Source organism: Aphis gossypii, chromosome X, assembly GCF_020184175.1.
Source record: "Aphis gossypii isolate Hap1 chromosome X, ASM2018417v2, whole genome shotgun sequence".
NCBI classification, from domain to species: Eukaryota; Metazoa; Arthropoda; class Insecta; order Hemiptera; family Aphididae; genus Aphis; species Aphis gossypii.
In genome coordinates this window covers 33,807,277-33,829,566 of record NC_065533.1, presented here as the reverse complement: position 1 = coordinate 33,829,566, position 22,290 = coordinate 33,807,277, and the positions used below count along the sequence as shown (strand labels likewise).

The 22,290-nt window shown below is 25.7% G+C and overlaps 1 protein-coding gene across 2 annotated transcripts; it reads left to right on the top strand.

Moving 5' to 3' along the window:
- Window positions 1–8,048: 8,048 nt before the first annotated feature.
- LOC114132469 (protein Malvolio-like) lies at window positions 8,049–13,922 on the top strand. 2 transcript variants are annotated; one of them, XM_027997932.2, is made up of 13 exons: window positions 8,049–8,878; window positions 8,937–9,035; window positions 9,113–9,235; window positions 9,361–9,587; window positions 10,750–10,888; window positions 10,977–11,132; window positions 11,552–11,710; window positions 11,775–11,822; window positions 11,899–12,057; window positions 12,123–12,346; window positions 12,419–12,635; window positions 12,736–12,812; window positions 13,564–13,922. In XM_027997932.2, exons 1-13 carry the CDS (start codon window positions 8,858–8,860, stop codon window positions 13,595–13,597), a joined length of 1,683 nt encoding a protein of 560 aa, XP_027853733.2. In that variant the 5' UTR covers window positions 8,049–8,857; the 3' UTR covers window positions 13,598–13,922. The 2 variants fall into 2 exon arrangements, with proteins under 2 accessions (XP_027853733.2, XP_050062509.1); XM_050206552.1 differs by having other exon boundaries at window positions 8,050–8,533.
- Window positions 13,923–22,290: the final 8,368 nt, after the last annotated feature.

Genomic DNA, 22,290 nt, shown 5'->3' with positions numbered 1-22,290 from the left:
AAAAATATTTGTTGCGATTTCATTAAAAATTTCTTTGTGTATAAATATAATAATTAGGTATACATTTAAAATATCTGCAGTACCTTAGAAGTTAGTACTAGAGGTTAAACAAATGTATTTTAGACAGAGTTCGAGACCATAATAAAAGAAGTGCATATTTCAGAGCTACTATACAGTATGAAAAAAAGGTGACTTAAGTTAATATGTTTTTTTTATCTGGTATCATTGTTCTAGACAATTTTTTAATAAAATTATTGGGGATAATGTAATTTTTATATTATCATAACTAAACATGAATGATAAAATAACAATGTATGATTAACTTTTAAAAGTATAACTAATTAACATAATATTATATTTTAGTTTCTATTTTTTAAGAATTAAACATAATGAATTTTCTTTTAACTTAAGTCAGCCAGTCTCCAATAATAACAACTAACAAATTAACAATACCTACAATCTATATTCTTCTAAAAAACTAAAATTACTAAGTCAAATTAACTAAAATATGTTACACTAAGTTACTTTAGTACTTCTATTTATAGTAGACTATTGGGAGTTTAGGAGTTATGAAATAAAATATTATCAGTATATTAAAAACAAACAAAAAAAAAAAAAAATTAGTTCCAAATCTATGGTTCGTTATTTTTGGTTAAGTTTTATCATATTGGTTAAGTAAGTATAGAAACATACCTACCTATAGAGCAAGGTTTATAGATTAAATAATAATCTATAAACCTTGCCTATAGAGAGCCTATTTAATGATAATACCTACTTATATAATGATAATTTCACTACAAAACTACTACTCTAAAATAGAACTTATTTGTATAAAAATTAATTAGTTTTAAAAAAATTTCTTTTCAGGGTTTTTCAGACGAACATTACAACATATAAAGATTCAATATGTATAAATAGTAGAATAATTAAAATCTATAAAATACTTTTACCGATTTAGGTAAGTAACAATATTATGAAAAATATCTTTGTATTGTGAATTGTGATTCATTATAATATCAGAATACATTGGAATTGTGTTACAATGCATAGGTAATATTGCACTAATAAATAAAAATAACAATTAAGTTTTTCCAAAAAATACCACTAGCACCAAATATTGGCCAAGTACACCAGTCGTGGGATGCGGCTTAAAAGTATTAAAATATATTTTTTATTTTATTCGAGTTGACTCTCGGTAACTTAAACATTGATAACTCGAAATTCTCGATAACTCAAATAAATAAGATTCCCCTTCAAATAACAATAACAATTAATGATTTCGATATCTCGAATTTTCTTATCCAATTTTAATACTAAATACCTTTATGTTGTAATATATGTATATATATTATATATATATAACGCGTAAGACGTAAATTGCGGTCTGAGTAGGTATATTTTTGTATACGACTTCCACAAATTTTTTTATTCATACGTAAATTTTAAGGCTTTTTTTTAAAAATTGTTGTTAAGTTCCTGTCGACTTATCCGAAATTTGTATTGATTGTGATCTTTAAAACTATATCCATACAAATATTATTATGATTAAATTACTAAAACACTTACCTACATGGTTTAATTGTGCAACACATCGCATCAATCAATATAAAAGATAATATTAATACTTATCTTATACCTAATTTATATTATTATAATAGGTACTTATATTACTTGTTGTAGGTATAGGAGTGAAATGTTACAATGAGTCATGGAAATAATCTTCATGTAACAATTGCAAAATACGGGTGTCGGGTACCTATAAGTACTAAGTATACTCTGTATACTAATACCTGGGTAACGAAGTTTAAAATTTATTTACACTCATATATTTTCAAAAATTAAACATCTATTTAAAAATGTATACAAGAATAAAACTGCAATAATAATAATAATAATGTGCAATTTAAATTGATTCATTTATTTATTTACGATTTTTCTGTAAAATCATTCTTTTAAGAGTTATGATTAATTATATTCAAAAACTAACGATTTTAAACATTTTTTATTATTAAAACTTTATAGCTTTTGTGACACGGGTTAGTTTATCAATTTATCTAAAAATTTTCTTATGATTTTTTAAAGTAGTGACAACGATTCAGGGAGGGGGGGGGTAACTTGAACATTTTGCAATTTTTTTTCATCTAATGGATACACATAATATGTGACATTAGGTGATATACTTTAAATTAAAATAAGTATTATACTGGTACAGGGATTTTCCAGAGAAAAATGTTAGTTTACATCTCCAGTTATCTAAACTTTGATTTAAGTAAACATTAGACCAGTGGTTCTCAACCTTTTTTGGTTCACGGCACACTCCCGCACTTGACAACCACAACAACTTCGGCAACTTCGCCGGAAACACTGTTTTCAATATATATAATATAATATACTATACATGAACTAAAATAGTATAGTATAGATAATACCTATCTTAGTTCATGGTTGTGCCGATCCTAGAATAATAAACTGCCTGTATTATAATAATAATAATAATTAATAGTTTTTTATCTATCCGATGTTTCCATATCGTCAAATTCTTAATTTTATATTAAAGATATATTTAAATATATTGTAATGTCTATGATTTAGAGATATAGTGCTAGGTGCACTACTCGAATACTCGAAAGAGAAAATTGAAGACGATTAATGGATAAAATCGTTAATTGACAATTTATTTAAGTTTATTGAATTAAATACAGTTTCATACCTACTAAGTGATATATTAATGAGTTTAGTATTTTAGTTTTTAGTTTAGTATTAATATCAGTCTGTATTCAATTAGGAGTACTAATTATTATTTATTAATTAGTAATTACAAACATGTGTTATTTGTTGAATGATAATGATAAATACCTCCAAATATTCACGTAACTAATCACATTTTTTAGCTGAACAAATAAACTTTCATAAATTTCTTCAATAAATAATATTATAATAGACAATAGTATTCTATTAAATATAATGTAATATAATTATTAATTTATAATATTTTATTTAATGTAAAACAAAATAGTAAATGATAAAACCAAGAAAAAATGACAGGATTGTAATTATTTTTAGTGGGTGCTTACTGCTTAAGACTAAAACCAAATTTAGTACCTAATTAAATTATTAAAAATCAATTATTTTCTGGTTTATTATAACATCATACTGTAATGGCTAAAGTAACGACTAATGATCCTCTACATGGAAAATCCATTTTAATTTTTAACTACTTACACTCTCTAGTCTCTTGTTGAGTATCGTTATCCCATCCCGCGAATGTGTTACAGTACCTATGTACCCTATTAGCGCATATTTCCTATATTCTTTTACGTTTGATGTACACAACATGTAGTCGGTTAAGTAAAATTATTTTTTTTATCGACTTACCCGTGTAAACCGTAAATACTACATTTTCCTTCATATTTCTATGTAGTACTGAATGAAAATACTTTTTATTATCTATTAGGTACTTTGTAGTTTGTACCTATGTTTTTAAGTATCTACATGATGTATAAACTAATTACTAAACGTATTTATCGGACAGCAATAATTAATAATATCCAATATTATTATAATAGCGACAACTATACGTCTATACGACAAAAACCGACCACCGTGTTGTCGGGCGTCGCCGTCACAACTTTAATAAATTTATATATTTTATAAAATTAAGTCAATTTCTCTGAAATATTTTTTATACAGGTTCGTTCGCTCGTATAAATGTATAATTTATTACTGTGCGGTAATTAAGACGAGACAGACGCGTGTATACCAGTAAATCGATTCTAGATAAAAAAAAATTGAAATAACGAGCAGCAGTACCGCAAGTCAAAATTAAGCACTACGTTGTTTGGTATTATTCTATTTATATTCTATTGTATTTTTTCGTTATCGATAACGATAGGCGCGTGTATTATGATGACAGGCGACCCGCACCGCCGCACCGTTGCGTCGATCGTATCGACAGACCAAGTTAGTCAAATATTATAATTTTTTTACGTAGTTTTAAGTCTATTGTCTGGTAATGCCACTAATGTAGTGTGGCACTCTGCGGCAAACACGTACTCATCCCATGTATTCAACAAATAAAATAATAATATCTTAAAAAATTGTGAAAACTTGACAATAATATTATAATGAATTAGTACCTAATTAGTAAAAATAAACAATATTATACAAGATGTTTCTTTTCATAATTTATATTATCATTGTTATTAATAATAATGGTTATTTATTATTTTATTTTAAACATTTATTATCTCCAACAGTATTAATGTTTTTTAAGGTATTATTTTTTATTTTAAATCATAACAAAACAATGATTTTCAAATAAAATATAATATGTTTCTACAATTTTTGTTACATAACTATTTTAATTTTTTAAACGGCAAAAATTTTGACAAAATATTTTTTTAAGAATTTCGATATAACATATAAAAATCGAGTTATAAATGACTAAATGAGTATACAGTAAATTATTTAATTGAAACTTAAACGTATGACTGTATGAGCATAGCGACTAGAAGAATGGGACAAGACTAACAAGAGAATTCCATAAAATATTTGTCCACTATTCTACTCATTTAGACATTAAATACTTAAAACTCTATAACTTTTATCTAGAAAGAAATACAATATTACAAATATATTTTATCATTATCAGTTATAACAAAACAGTTAGGTACAACGAATCACTAAATAATCTACTACTCGTGTAGTTTTGTTCATTTCCGTGTCAGTTATTGCTACACGATTATTTTAAATACCTACCTATTGAATTAGAAATTGAACAATAATAATTGCAATCAACGTTATTCATAAATCAACTTGTCAACACTCAAACAAACTATCAAGAATAAATATGTGCAGAATTCTAAATGTACTAGGTATTAAATTAATTGTAGGTATAGTAAGTAAATCAATAAAGCTCAAAATTATATATTTGATCTAAATAAAATATTTTTTATACCTAATAATATTCAGTTATTGTATGAATATAATTTGATAAAATTTTAACTCTTGAAAAATAAATAATAATAATAAATAAAATAATCCTAACCTTTGAAATTGTTTAATTTAAATACCAATCTATTTAAGACTAAGTATATATATAATAGATAGTACTTACTAGTTTCTACCAAGTATTAAGGAATATTTTTTTAATTAAGTACCATTAAGTAGTTAAAATAATATATTCTTCCAATGTTATGAATATTTGTTATTTTACATAAATTAATACTTTTTTTGGATAATTGGTATCTAGTTGTAACTTTCGGATATTCTGAATATTATAACGTACGTATTTATTTTATTAGAAAGTTATACTAATATTGAATTCTAAATCGAAGTATAATAATAGACATATTTGCCTATTGCTTTAGTTAATTATGTTTATTTTATCGTTTGATTCCTATTTATTCAATTATATAAATATTTTCACATAAACATTTAAATAGTTAGTTAGTGATCAAAGTCTCTTAGATTAAAAGCTGTCTAAGCATTCTTTGGAATGATTGAACAAATAGTAAAAAAACTCCGCACTCCTTTGCGTCATTCCTTCCCACCATCCATGGTCCTATCAATAATATGTATATAATATACCTATCTATGTATTATAAATTATAATTTATAATATTATTAGTATTCTAATGTTAATTATTAGCAGTAGCGGCTCGTGAGTTAATATTCTGGGGAGATTTAAAATTATTTAACATAAACTACGTACAACAACGAACAAGAAAAACCCTGTTATTGAAAATCTAATAATATTATAGTATTACATATTTAGTTAATATTTTTAAGTTTAATTTGATTTTTTTGTTCTTAAGTTAAAGTATTAAAACCACTAGTTAATAATATGTCTATTATATTGTCTTTTTGCATTTTTAAAATAATTAGAAATATAACAAATATCAAATAGAAGATAGTATAAAACCCTGTAGTAAACGTGTTATAGTTATTAAACCATAAAAATGCATTAAATTATGACAGCGACTAAGAACGGCGCGCGGTACTGCAATTATTGTCGTGAACCCAGTCTCAATAGAGTCTATAATAAGCAGCTTATTCTCCCTGCCCCCTCCGGCCCTCCATCAAACCGGCCGTACCATTTTACATGTTATGATTGAGACTGTCGGGCGGCAGTTTCACTGTAACGGCGACCGTCACCGACCACCGTCATCGATAAAACTAAAATAGCATTTCTATTAAAATAACTATTTAAAGGTTTTAGACTTGGTTGCTTTCAATTTATAATAATAAACAAAGAAAACGATATAAATTATATAATATTATATTTTCAATTCGAATAAAAATATTTTTATGCATTATTATTTTAATTAATTATTATTTACAAGTAACTGGGTTTTTTAAGGGGGAGATTCAGTCTCAAAGTCTCCCCTGACGAGCCGCCCCTGATTATTAGCACGATTTATATTATATTTAGTACTATCTTAAATCATGGTTGTTAGTATATTAGGTATATAACGTATATAATGTTATATAATAATAGGTTATAATAAGGTTCACATAAGCATAACTAAGATTTACAATGGACGCTGTGTAGGTACATTGCATACGTATTATTTATTTTTGTATAATACCACGGCTATAGATACTATAGTATCTATAGCCGTGTATAATACCTATCATGTAAAAACATAAAATTATTATCGAAAATCGAAATGTTTTATTTATTTATTATTAGAATAGAAATAATGCATCGATGAATTAAAAAAAAAATAATGATTCATCTTTATATTTTTATGCGCAATGCGCACAACGTAGAAATCAATGTTGTGTTTTTAGTTTTAATTAATATAGTGAAATGACCTATTATCAAACATAAAGCTAAGAACACTATCTGTGCTAGTATATGTGGAATATAACTTACTAAGTAAGTTATTAGTTATTGTGTAAAAAAATTAAATTTCAAAATGCTTAAAACTTGCTTAAAAACTAAAATACCTATAAAAAAGAATGCAAAGTATAAACATAGATAAATGTCTTAACTTTAAGTTTTATTAAGATCAATTCACTGTAATATTAAAGCTAACAACACATGATTAGTTTTACTAAACGAAAATGTACCATATTGCACGGTTGTATATGATACGGAGACAACAGCTAATAAGTGGTATCATCTTGAAGGACTTAACCCTTTCCAAAATATAAACTGTGATCTCAATAATTTATTAAACCTATGAATACACATTAAAATCTTATCCAATATTAGATCTATATTATACTATTCAATTCAATACCTAGGTGGTTATGTGACTCGAGTCTCGAACATTTTAATAAATTAATATTAGCTATTCGCGATAATAGATACGCAGTACGCCGGTACCAATTGATGATTAAGTACTCATTATTCATGTAAGACAATTACAGCCTACAGGTACTGAGGTACCTAGGGGTACCTAGGTACCATTTTAAAATATGAACAATAAATAAATAATCATTAAAATATGGTGAATAATGATAACGCATTCTGCAGAGTACTATGCCACTATTACACGTAAAAAAATAAAATTTAAGTAGAATATAATCACAGATAATATAATATATTATACATTGTTTATATTTGTGAATAGAATATATTTTTTTATTTTGAGACAAAAGAATCAATTTATATCAGTAGTCATAATGAGGATATAATGATATGAACAAAACAGATAACATGAAAATACAAAATTTAAGCGAAGAAGTCACCCGCAATGATGACACTTTATTATGAATAAATATAATACGAAATATGATTAAAATAATATTTATTTAAGTATTTTATAGCAAATTGAAAAAAATTATGAAAAGTTAAAACATTGGAACGCGAAACGATAAGAATGTATGACGAAGAAAAAAACTCTATCGCTAATTATTACCACATGCGACTTGTCATACGGACGTACACCCATAGATTAAAAAGTAATAAACACGATATAGACATGTATAGTTAAGCCATGTCTAATTTGTAAAGATTAATGATTAGGAGGTATCTATATTATAACCGTAATAATAATATCATAATAATATATTAATATCCATTAGAAAGATTACCCATTACCTACCTACAAGTAATGACGTAAAACACTTTTTTAGTAATCAAAATTAATAATTTCAATAATAATAATAATTATTATTTAATATCCAGTTTCACGATCTTGTCCACCGTGTACTATAATTTATTTAATTTATAATACACTCGGACACTTCACTACCTGCTCCAGAGGATAATTTAATTTCTATTCGACAAGGGCCCTGCAGGGAACACGTACCTACACATAACGGTCACGATTTCAATGGAATTGTATAGGCTTAAGGTCGCATACAAGTGTTAGGTGCGCGCGCATACTGTAAGGTACAATATAAATTCAAAAAAAAAAAATCACGACGAACGTGCGTACACGTTTTGAGTGTACGGAAGGCATTAGGTACCTGCGCCAAAGCCATACTTCTTGCGACGGTGCGTACGATATTACATTAATTGTGCGGTGGTAGTGAATGGCACCGAATGCCGGCAATAAAGTGAATTTAATTTGTAAAAGTAAATATATTTGTATATCGATTTCCTTCTTATTATTTATTTACCATCTTATCTGTCACAGTTCGTCGATATAATTGTTGGATTGGAATCATTATAGTAAATTATAATCGGTCCTTATTTTTATATAATTTGTCCCCTCTCCGGTGTCGATCGTTAAAAAAATATCTTTTAAAACGTTTTTTAACCAGTCTATTGTTTGGTCGTTCGGGTTCGGTTTACTTTTACTGCGTTTCGTTTAGAAACTGAGTATTAACGTTGTTTTTTATTTACAATTTTAATTTTTCTACTTGTAAACACCAAATGATGACAAAATATTAAATAATCATGGCCGATTATTGTTTAGTGGTGAGAATGACATCCTATACTTACTAATATAATATAATATATATGGTATTTTTTGTAGCCCACAATGGGTGATCCACATCCCACGTCGATTGAAACTAAAGGGCTGTCGAGGAAAGTTGATGAAGAAGAGAAAGTTCATATCCCTGAATCAAGCATGGTATGTCACTGAAATAAAATTACCATACATAATGCCTTCTAAGAATATAGGTACAATGAATGCTTTTTATTTTGTAGGCAGGATTTAGTTTTCGAAAACTATGGGCATTTACAGGTCCTGGATTTTTAATGAGTATTGCCTACCTTGATCCAGGTAACATAGAATCAGACTTACAGTCTGGAACGACTGCTAGGTACAAGGTATAATATAATATTTATTATAATTATAAAATCACACAGTAGATACCTTTAGTATTTGTTCACATTATGAATTTATTTTAAATATTATTATTTTTTAGTTATAAATATAATTTATTTCATTATAGTTATTATGGGTGTTAATGAGTGCTACCATTTTGGGTTTGGTAATGCAACGACTATCGGCTCGCTTAGGTGTTGTTACCGGTCTTCATTTAGCTGACATGTGTTATCACCAGTACAGAAAAGCCCCAAGACTATTTGTTTGGCTGATGATGGAAGTTGCTATCATTGGTTCAGATATGCAAGAAGTCATTGGTACTTCAATTGCAATTTATTTACTGAGTAACAAAATGTAAGCATACACTTTATTTATGAGAAAATGTACTTTTATAACAATGGGAAACCTACTAAATAATAACTAATAAGTCTCCAATTAGTTAACCTGTATTTTCTTAAGCTCTAAACCTATAAAGTTATACATTGTTATGTTGTATTAAAACATTTAACATAATATGGTATACGTATACACTATACAATGATAGAGGATAAACAACTAGCAGGCTTTATGTACACCACATTTCAAATTTTCAAATGTAACTATGCTGATTATAAATAGTAAATTACCCAATAATTAAATTTATTAAATGTAGAATTAATATTTATTAATCTCATTCATTCAACATTGTACCTATAGAATATTTTTAAAATAAATAGAATACATTTAAGTATTAAATAATTATTTGTATATTTTTTTCTAATTCTAAGGTACTAATAGGATACTTAAGATTATATATATTAAAAACTAAAAAAATATGTTTAACTTAATTGATACTTCTATAATACTATAATACAGTATAATCATATTATGATTATGTCTTACAATATTATGTAGTAATCTGCAAAGTAATTCCTCTAGTCACTTCATTGCATGTGTTTTACAGTTGAGTAAAACTGTGGTCATTATACAATTTTTAGTTTTATAATATAATATAGTGATATAGACTTTTTAACAATATTGTTAAAACATATTATTGATACAGATACGAATGTTGTTTATTCAAAAACTTTACTTATTAAGTACTTTGATTATTATAAAATAATATATTTATATATTTTACTTTTACTTTTAATATAGGTGGTTATTGACGGTAATAAAACTTATGTACCCAAATGTGGGTATACCTTAATTTCTATCATTATAATATTTCCAAATAATCTATACACAAAATAAATGTTTTTACTCTCTGGGATGTTATGGTTAAAAAAACAATGTATACTAACAATAAATTAGATAATATAAATTATAAATACATAATAAACAATAATTTATAATATATTTTATTAAATTTAAGAAATATTAGGTATTCAATTTAAAATAATTATGTTTTGTTAAATTTCTTGAATTAATTTCAAATTGTTTAAATTTCCTGTATTGAATCTGCAGTCAACACAATTCTTGTCTTTACTAAAATTTGGAATCAGTATAATAATCTGAAAAAATTATAACATTTTAGGATACCACTTTGGATAGGAGTGCTGATCACTGTCATTGATACTTTATCTTTTTTGATGCTGGACAAGTATGGACTTCGAAAATTGGAACTAGTGTTTGGTGTATTCATTTTTATAATGGCATTGTCATTTGGATATGAGGTATTAAATATATCATCAAATTAATTTTTAATAATTATTTTTAACCTTAAATTTATTTATAATACTTAATTATTTTTTTTTTTTTTAGTTTGCAATTGTTCAACCCAATATAAAAGATATGGCTAAAGGATTAGTTACTCCATGGTGTTCAAATTGTCAAGAATCTGCTCTTCTTCAGGCTGTCGGGATTATTGGAGCAATCATAATGCCACATAATCTATACTTACATTCAGGCCTAGTCAAGGTAATAAATTAATGGTAATCACTAATTATTTATGTCATATTTAATATGGATTCATTCAATTATCCATTTTGTACACTCATAATATGTAATTAATGTTTAAATAAAAAAATAAATGAATAAAACTATTTTACTGAGAAACAGTTAAATCTTAAAAAAATAAGTAAAGCCTTCTAGTATCAGACCAATTAGGTAAATTAATAAATTACTTGGAAATTTAGTCGTATAAGGTATAAATCTTTAATAATAATTCTTAAAAATTAAGTTGATGATATTTTGTATATTTGTATACTATCTTTTACATATTGCTTGGTTTATATCAAATCTTTAAATATAAAATTTGTTTTAAATTTGATTATTTTTCAAATACAATGCAGAAATTAATAAAAATAATCATTCTAAAATTTGTATTTACTATTTAGACTAGGGAAGTTGACAGAACAAAAAAACACAAATTACAAGAAGCCAACTATTATTTTTTTATTGAATCTGCTATTGCTTTATTTGTATCATTTGTGATCAACGTATGTATTGTATCAATTTTTGCTCATGGATTATACGATAAAACAAATAGTGATGTGGTAAGTTGAATATTTTATTTTTATTTCTTAATAATAATATTAATATTTAATTTTTTCCATAAAGTTGGAGATCTGTACCAAAAACAATAATACATATTCAGATATTTTCACAGTGAGTCATTAATCAATATAATTAAAATATATGTATGAACTATTAATTAATTTATTAATAATAACAATTTTATTAGAATGATACCACATTAATAGAAGTTGATATATACAAAGGTGGAGTATTCCTGGGTTGTCAATTTGGCATAGGTGCTATGTACATTTGGGCAATTGGTATTTTAGCTGCCGGTCAAAGTAGTACAATGACTGGATGTTATGCTGGCCAATTTGTAATGGAAGTATGTAGTGTCAATTAATATATAAATATTGAATATTCATAATAAACATTAAGTACAAATTTTAGGGGTTTTTAAATCTTCAATGGAGCCGATGGAAAAGAGTTGGGTTTACTCGGCTGGTTGCTATAGCACCCACATTTTATGTGGCATTTTTTAGTAATATTAATGATTTGACTGGTATGAATGACCTATTGAATGCAGTAATGAGCTTACAGCTACCATTTGCTACACTTCCAGTGATTGCATTCACTAGTAATCCTAGAATTATGGGAGAGTTTACCAATGGATTGTTAGTATAATTTAAATGAAAATACAATACCTTTGTAAGTCATTTGGAATTTAACTGTTTATTTATTTTCAGGGCAAATACTTTAATAACAATTATTTTGTCTGCTATTATAATAAGTATAAATATATACTTTGTAATCCATCACACAATCACTAATTTCACTTACAATTTGACTTTAATAATTGGAGTTATAGGATATAGTACAATTTATTTATTGATGTGCGCTTATCTTACACTACATCTCATTATCAGTATGCTGGATGATGGTAGTATGTTACGTAAAAATCCAGTAAGCATTATTATTTTAGTAATCGTGTATTAAACGTATTTTAGTTTACATGCCATGCAACCATGCATAGTTTAATAATTAATTTTAATATAAATTTCAGTTTATTATTCGATTTATTGGTCCACAAATTGGAAACACTTTTTCTAAACATCAACAAACAAATTCTTCACAACCAAGGTATTACCTTTTTAATTTGTAAAATAGTCATTTAAATATTTAATTTTTATCCAATATATATTATTAATGGTTATTTTGTTCTTAAGAGTTAAGAAAATGTTGTGTCTACATGTGTTAACCCTGACTTACTTATACATACATTTTTTAAAACACATAACCTGCTCCAAGATTAAAACATCAACAAAAAAAGACCCTGAAACCCTGGGTAATATTCTTACCTTTTAATTTGATAGTAATTAATTGGTCAAATTACTAATATTAAAAATAAAAGTAAGATAGGGTCAACATAATATGCAAAAATATTTTCTTAATTTAGTTTATTAAAATGATCTAGCCACACTATGGTTTTTCCAAATAATAAAACATTAGTTCATTTGTCTATGATTGTTAACCTATTGATGTGTAATATATTTATCAGAAATAATTATTGAGCAAATATATAAATATAATTAAAACTATAAATTACAAATGTCAACAGCAATTTTAATTTTATTAATTTAAGATTACAATTTGATATTAAATAATAAATATATATATACCACTGTAAATTAAGTGCTAAAGTTGAAAATTTGATTAAAAATTATACACTTATAATTATTGTTTCTTATTTGCATGCATGAACTTTGAGATTTATTGTAAAGTATTGATTGTATTATATGTTTGATAGATTTTTAATCATTCAGTCTTTACCTTAAATTACAGTATGATGTTTTAGATTAATTATATTTTTATTTTTTTATTAAAATAATAGCAGCCAAGATGACATAACTAATATCAAGCTATAATAATGGATAATGATGGAATGTTGTTGCATATGTCAAAAAGATTGAACTTAATACCACACTACTTGCAAGTATATTACTAATATTATTTATGACTCTCCCCCCTTTGGTTTAAGTCTATTTTTTGTTTATGTAGGTTGTTATGTTTATACTAGCATTAAGCTATTTTTTATGCTATTCATTATTCAATTATTTTTTATATTTGTAAATAATTTTATAATTTTAATCTTGGTTGATAGAATAACATTTTTTATCCTATTAATATTAACAGTCCTAAAGGTACCTAATTTCAAATTATTATAAAACCTTTTTTGTTTCAAATGTAGTTCAACACTATTGTAAACATTTCTATAATAATGTATTTTATATTTTATTAAATTTAACTAATTTCAAATATATTTTAACATATGTATTTTGTATTCCTGTGGTATTATTGTTTATACCTTAGCTTTTTTTTTTAATTAAATAAATGTTCATTTTTAATAGTCAATAATATATTAGTTTTGTGTATAAATTCAACCTTCATATTATTATAATAGTATTCTTACTGTAGGTATATTATAAAAAATTAATTGTATTCTATTCGTAATTTGTTTTTTACAATATTCCACAAAATATAATGGTATTTTATTAATAATTTATGAACAAACAAATTATATTATATACTTTTATTTCGAGTATTCTAATTATTTTATTTATTTGGTGCAAAAAAAAAAATAAGTATAAATTATGTATTTATGTGTGTTTATTATGTTGGTTGTTTTGTAATACTTAGTAGTGTTTGCTTTAAAATACAGTTTGGATACTATATATTATAAATTAATATGAAAATAATAAAATTAATGTATAAAATATAAACCTAAAAGATTAATTTAGTATTAAACAATAATAATTAAACCTTAAGATATTGTAATGAATCAAAAATAAGCGTATACATTCTAATAAATGAAGCTTTACCTTGTAATATAATATATTATTATATATTAACTTAAGGTGAATTAAGTAAGTTATCTATAAACATAAATAAAGGGACTGAGAGTGTCGATGTTCTTTAACCTATTCGTTTATTGTTTATTAAGGACTGTATATTATTACGATTTGTTACAGAGCTCATGTAATAGTCTTTCTACTCTTGTATAGTTTCACCCTGTTGAAACTTAGCAGTAGTGATTTCTAACTGAAGGTATCCGGGTGTGCATGTAGCACAGAATGTGCTTTCCAAATAATCCCTAAGTATTTCCCACGTAGAAATGTCCCTATGTTGGGTTATTGCAAATGTTTTGCCTGCCAATTTAGTTATTATAACTTGTAAGAGCACCGGTTATATGAACTCCTCAACATTTTTCATGACAAAATAAAAAATAACATGCATTTATGAATGGATAAACTTCCTGTACATTCTCCTCATTGAAATGTGGAATTAATTTAATAGCTGTCTCCAGAGATAATGTAGTCGAAGTAGGTAGTGCCATTGTGTTATTACTTTCTAAAATTTGAATATTATATACTAAATCTCCTGATACTACTGAATTAAAATTGTCTGATTCTCTACAATCTTGTATTAAATTTTCTTTTTGGCGATGACTCAGTAATCTAGTAACAGGTCTAGACGGTCCTAATAGATTTATATCAACCGGTCGTGAAGGGCGTAGTCTTTGTCTAAATCAAAACTATCGGAACTATCGTTACTGTTACTAGACAGTAGACCTATCTGACATGCATTAAATTTAAATAATAATAATAAAAATAAAAATTAACGTAATAATATTGTATTAATTATTAGAAAAATTGTATCGTAACGTCATCACCAATCTTAAAATTTTATATCAACACTATTATCAAAATAAAATAATAATGATTATACTAATAGTGATAATGATTACAATTTATACTCGTATCAGTCGACAAAATGTAAAATATTTAAATATATAATATGATAAATATGTGTAATATTTTCGTAGTAAACTTACAATATTAACCATGAATGCATCGCATTCATCTGAATTATACTCTAACAGTCTAACGATTGTGACTCCCACGATGCGTCGGGACGGTTGTTGTGGCTGCAGCAATACGGCGGCGGCAAGACGTCGTCGGTGAAAACGACGGCGCGGCGGTTGCGATGGGGTTGTGAAGAGTGGAACACGAAGTCGAATACAATACGTGCCCACTCTAGACGGTGCGTGTGGTTGTTAACAACTTGAACGCCCGTGAAACTTTTACGAGTGTGATATATATTATATCCCTCGTATAGTCCTTATGACGATATACCTACGGCGAATGAGGTAGCTTTAATATTTGCAAAGAGAAATATAAAATTACCTTGAATAGATATATATTAGATTAAGATATATCAGTTATCCTTCTGAAGTTGATTGTTCTCCAAAAAAAAAATTACGACCGCGACACCGCTGCCACCAGTTGGTGTGCCCGACCGGGTTGTTCCGTTCGAACGTTGTTTTTCGGTAGTGTGAGGTTCAAATTTTTTAGAGAAAGTACAACAAACAGTTATAAGAATTTATATACTAATATAATTTTAAAATGAGTCGAAACATTTAGTTCAATGTACAATAAGTTAATGGTCGTCGAGACACCTTACAGTTTTAAGAGTGCTGGATCGACTGGCCCTGCGGCTCGCTCGCGGATGTCGCGTAGCTACAATATTCTCAGAGCCGCCTTCACATTAAGCGTTATCGACAAACTACAATAATATACTCTTATATTTAATACAAGAGACTTATACTATATACTAATAGCTAATGCGTACATAACAGGGATTGTGAATGCAGATCTATAAATATAAGTTATTCTTTTTACACACCTGAGTCTACGGGTTTTATTTAACTTTGAATAATGATAATCCTATAACTCTTGAAGTGTTAATGCATATTAATATAACTTCTAACCTTTTAAGTGTCGATGATCAGACGACAAAAAAGAATCAAGACGAGAATTTATTATAAGTATATGAAATTAATTAAATCTGTTGTAAAGATGTAGTTTGCAATATTTTAAGTAAATAAGATCAATTATTAAAATTCAGTTGTAACTGTTAGAATAAAACGGTGTATAGACATATAAACCTGTATGGACAGGCTGGTTGATGGAAAATGAGGGTTCTACTTATAGTATTGATCTTTGGACTTATTGTTCCGTTCTAAGGTTAGGTTAGGTTAATAATATTTTAGACATTGTAATGTAATTTGATTAGAGTAAGTACCTATGAAAGTTAATGTTATCATTTTGGTTAAAGTTATAACAATAATGTTCAAAAGTATAAATTACAATTATTTAAAATAAAATAATAAGTAATTGATGATAATAAGTTATGAAGTTGTGTGGCGTAATAATATGAATATCATTACAGTATTAAATATAATTATTAAATCTAATTAGAATATATTACAAACATGTAATTGAACTTTCAATTCATTTTTTTATTTTAGAATTTGTAACCAAGAGCTAAAAATTATATGAAAATCAGATAGTTGAAGTATGTCTAAAAACATTATTATATTTTCTAATATATATATATATATATAACATATAATTATATTTATAACATATATAAATCCTGTAGAATTGTACTTAAATATTTAATATAATAATAATATGTATTAATGTATTTATCAACACTTTGAGCTATAAAAAATTATACACAAACACCAACTAAATATTCCTTGAAGCTACCATCTCTTTTAATTATTTTTTAAATATTTAAATAATAAATTTACTCTTAAACAAATTTAACATACTCAATACTCATGGTAGCTATTTAATATACTATTGATCATACACATATTGTATATTACCAAGAAAAAACTCATTATTGATAAAAAAAAAATGTATATTTAATAGCTTAAGCAAATTTTTGTTTGCTCTTTCAAAAAATAATATATTTATATATTTATAAACAATAAAAATACATAAATATTGTAGTAAATATTTTGGAAACTTTTAAATATATAATATTGTATTTTTAATAATCAAGTAATAATTAAGTATTTTAAACTTATCATACATATATTCAATCTCAGAAAAACTTAAGCTATTTAGTGTATTTAAATGTGTTTGTCTGCTATGCAATGCAATGCATTTAACTCACAAAGTTATTTAAAATTTACTCCCTTACACAATGTTATATTTTGCATAATATATAAATAAAAACATTATACTTATATGTTAATTAATGTTAAATAGCATTTGCATTTGTTGGTGTCAAAAACTTAAGATATATATATATTATATATATAATTATATTCTTGTTTTAAGCTTATAAAAGTATATAACCTATGTATGTTGTTAACCAACTCATATATTATACTACCTTATGTATATTATATATGTATTAATTTATACTTTAGAGTTTAATATATTATACTAAAATTGCAACTTGAATTACTTCAACCTACCAATTCAATTTAATTATTTAAAAATTTTAGTACTTTACTCTTTTACTCTTGAGCAAATTTTAATTATTTCTGGTAGCTTAATAAAAAATTCATCATCGATAAAAAATGTATATTTAATAACATTTTGAATTTATTATATGCTTGATTTAAAAAATAATGTATTTAAATATATATATATATATATCCACAATACATAAGTATTGTAATAAATATTTGGTAAATTATATAAATAAAATCGTTAACTATGTTTTTTTAATTTTATATAAAAAAAATCCAATCCCAAAAAAATGAAACTATTTAGGGTGTTTTAATAAGTAGTTTAAAAAATGTTTCAAATCCCAACTTTTTTGGAGGTTTATAATTCTCATTATTGAAATATCTGGGAAAACAAAAAACAACTACCTACTTATATTATTTATATCATAATATTGTTTAGAAATTAAAATTAATGTTTAATATTCAACAATCCACTTAATAAGTAATCCACTCAACACTTGATGTCTTATATTATCCTATACCAATAATATATGTACATAAATATATTATATTATATTTTTATTCTAAAGATATATTATAACAATCATAGCAATTTACAAGTTCAAGAGACATTAAACACTTTTTAGCTCCTTTTTTCAGTGCAACTATAGGTATCAATATGATCACTCTAACCTTTATTTTACAAAGGTTTACCAAATATTTATATATTATATTATCAATCTTTTTATATAAACATTCAGTAATTCATCAAAAAAATATCTTTTTATAATTTAATCTTAAATATTTTATTGTACTTGTATACAATTAAAATAAAAAATATAAAAAAAAATTTGGGTAATTTTTTTATGGACATTATTGTAGTTAAAATGCATTTTTTCAATATTTTTTTACAGTTTTTGGAGCATTAAAATCTGAGCTCATACAATATTAAAACCAACGCAGGTTGTGACGGACCTTCGATTCCAAACAATGGGTGATAACTAGAGCTAGTATTTGTGTGCAGCAACATTTTTTTTTTGTTTTTGCTACGACCAAATAGTGTACTACCAGTACTATTCCGTGTGTTGGTTAGTAAATTTGTGTTGATTTATCTCGATGGCATTGTAACAGGCCACGTACCTTTAAGCAACCGTGAATGGGTGGTGTGAGATAGAGCTGAAATAAATAAATGTTAGAAATATTTCAAAAGGCAAAACGTCTATTTACTCAAACGACAAATACATACCTTGTGTATACCGCCATACCGTATTAAAAATATTGATAGTAGTACTTATAGTACGCATATATGAAACGACAAATGTGTACTTATCGTAGTTTGAATAGCACACTTCAACCAAAGTGTCCGACGCGACCCTATCGATATATGGTTAATTCATCTTCGGGGGGTATGGAATAATTTGTGAGGAGTCGCCATTGTTGAACAAAAGTGTGTGTGTGGTACCAGGGATTCATGAACACGAACGTGTTCTTTTAGCCATAGACGGCGGCGGTAGTCGGTCAGTCGGTCAGTTGTGCAGAGTCGCGGTGGTTGTTTAATAAAAAAAAAAGTGTGTGTGTGTGTGTGTGTGAGTACCAGGAATTCATGAACACGAGCGTGTTCTTTTAGCCATAGCCCATAGAGGACGGTTAGTCTAACGATGTTAGAATTTCCTTCACATTTATGTAAATCATTTCGTAAACATTTAAAATTCAAACGCACACAACATTTTTCATATTATGACGTTTCGAGTTTTCTCTATAGCTATTTGAAAGAACATTTACGAAAAACTTAGTGCTGAATTTTTTAACTTTAGATACAAACACAAAAATTTTTATGATTTTTCAACAACAAAATGACTCGTAAATTTTGATTTTGACATATTTCGTAAAAATTTGAACAAATCATGAGGTATCTTGTTTTAAATTTTCAAGTTTTTTTGGACAGCCAAAATTTTTTTATCGACACTTCAAAAAAAATTCTCAAAAAAATCGAAATTTAATTGTAAATATTTTAAAAATTTAATTGTATATAGATAAAACTAATACAAACATCTGGTGAAAATTTCATGTATTTACAGTGATGAGTTTGTAAGTTACAATTAAAATCATATAAAGAAATCGATTTGGTCGAAAACTGGTAATGCGTAAAAATTTTCGTTTTTTCATCATTTTTTTTTTTTTGTTTTTCTCGATTTATTGAAAACTGTTGGAAAATGTTTACTTTTGACTTCTATAATGCACCAAGAATATTCACTTTTTCATCGGAAACCACCCCCGAAGTTTGAAATTGAAGCATTATTTCGACAAGTTATATGCTGTACACAGACACAAAAAAAAACACATCATTGTAAAATCAATACATTCATCACTTCGTTCGGAATCCTAAATTAAGTCAAAATTATGCTAAAAAAGGATATTTTGTAATTGAAAAAAGTGTAGAGTAAGTACTTGACAAACAAAACTAACTAATACGTTTATGTTAAACAATTAAGTTTCCGAAATAAACAACGTAAAATATATATATTTTTTTTATTTTATCAAAATATATGACTATATCATATGATATAACTGATATTAGATTGATAAGTGATAACTAATAAAGAAATAAATTATATTATTATTTAGAATATAGTATAATATTGAATTATTATATATAATATATATATATAATATATGTGTGTGTGTATGTGTGTAGTGTAGGAGCTTACATAATATGTACCTATATTTTTTACTGTAGTGGCACTTATTTTTACTTACACAATAGTGTGTTTTATTCTATCATGTAGGAACTAACATAATATTATGTATTTTTTTTACCTGCAAAGTCTCGTGTACGAAATTATATTCGTCCAACGATTCCGGGTAAGGACTTTCTTACCATTATCTAGTGTGGACTTTGTCCCTGTCTTATTTTAAAAGTATTCATATTAGCTAGATGAACCGCCTCAATTGATATTAATTAAATATTTATAAACATGTTAAAAACATTTTGATGTTAGTTTTCGGTTTATTTCGTTTTATTTCACATTACCTGTAATTGATACGCTATTCAATTCTACGAGGTATTTATTTGAGAGTTTACTGTATTTTATGTATTTATTTATTTTTCAAAATTTTTTGTTATGAACTAAATTTCAAACTATATAAAAAAAATTAATATTTTTCGATACGATGAATCTAAGAAATAGTATATTATATGTACGGACGTAATTAGTAATACAGTGATGTAGTACAACAATATGAATAATATATAGTTTAAATAAATAGGTAGGTAGGTAGGTACTATAATTAAAAACAAAAAAAGTGGGCAAGTGAGTACCGCTCTGCTGTACATTAGGTGCCGTATGGATCATTATTATATATTATAGGAGTGTTAAATTTGAATCCAATGATAGTTATCATTGTATACGAAAAACGATTCTGAACGAAGATGATTTGTCAGCCTAGGATATAATTTCTAGTGGTTGGTGAAAAAGGTGGTTTAAAAAAACCAGCTTATATTAAAAAATATTTTGAAAATTAAATCACGTAAAGAAAACGCGAATCTTAATAACTGGTAAAATGTTCAAGTATCTACGACTTATACTTTTTGAATAATAACAAATATTTAAAATCGTCTGAGGATAAATCGTTATCGTTACGCGATTTCGTTAAAATTTAAAATTCAAACGCACTTAAAATTTTTCCTATAATGATGCTTCGAGTTTTCTCTATAGATACTTGAAGGTAAACTTATGGAAAACTTAGTGTTGTATTTTTAATCCTTAGTTATAAACACAAAAAATTTTATGATTTTTCAACTTCAAATAATTTGCAAATATTCATGGTTTTAACGAATTGTTGTCAATATTTGAACTTCAAATGCTAATAAAAAAAAATTGTGCCTATGTATTATTATAATTTTTTAATCACTATAAGAATAACATATGAGGAACTTTGTATAAAATTTACAAGTATTTTTATAGGGCCAAAAAGATTTTATCGACACATAAAAAAACAATTTTCAGAAAAATTGAAAATTTCAGTTGTCTATAAATAGCTCAAAAAAATTAAAAATATTTTGAAAATAAATCACGTAAAGAAAACGCGAATCTTAATAACTGGTAAAATTTTCAAGTATCTACGACTTATACTTTTTGAATAATAACAAATATCAAAAATCGTTTGAGGCTAAACTGTTATTTAACGCGGTTTTTGTAAAAATTTAAATTTCAAACACTCATAAAAATTTTTTGTCTGAATCCGGTAGAGTTTTTTTTACAGATATTTGAAGAAAAATGTATGGAAAACCTTGTACCAAATTTTCAA

Bases quoted from the DNA above. Each gene is read 5' to 3' on its own strand.
- LOC114132469 (XM_027997932.2), top strand. From the start codon at position 8,858: ATGGCCGATTATTGTTTAGTG. The intron at 8,879-8,936 runs GTGAGAATGACA...TATTTTTTGTAG, and splicing joins TGGCCGATTATTGTTTAGTG to CCCACAATGGGTGATCCACA. The intron at 10,889-10,976 runs GTATTAAATATA...TTTTTTTTTTAG, and splicing joins CATTGTCATTTGGATATGAG to TTTGCAATTGTTCAACCCAA.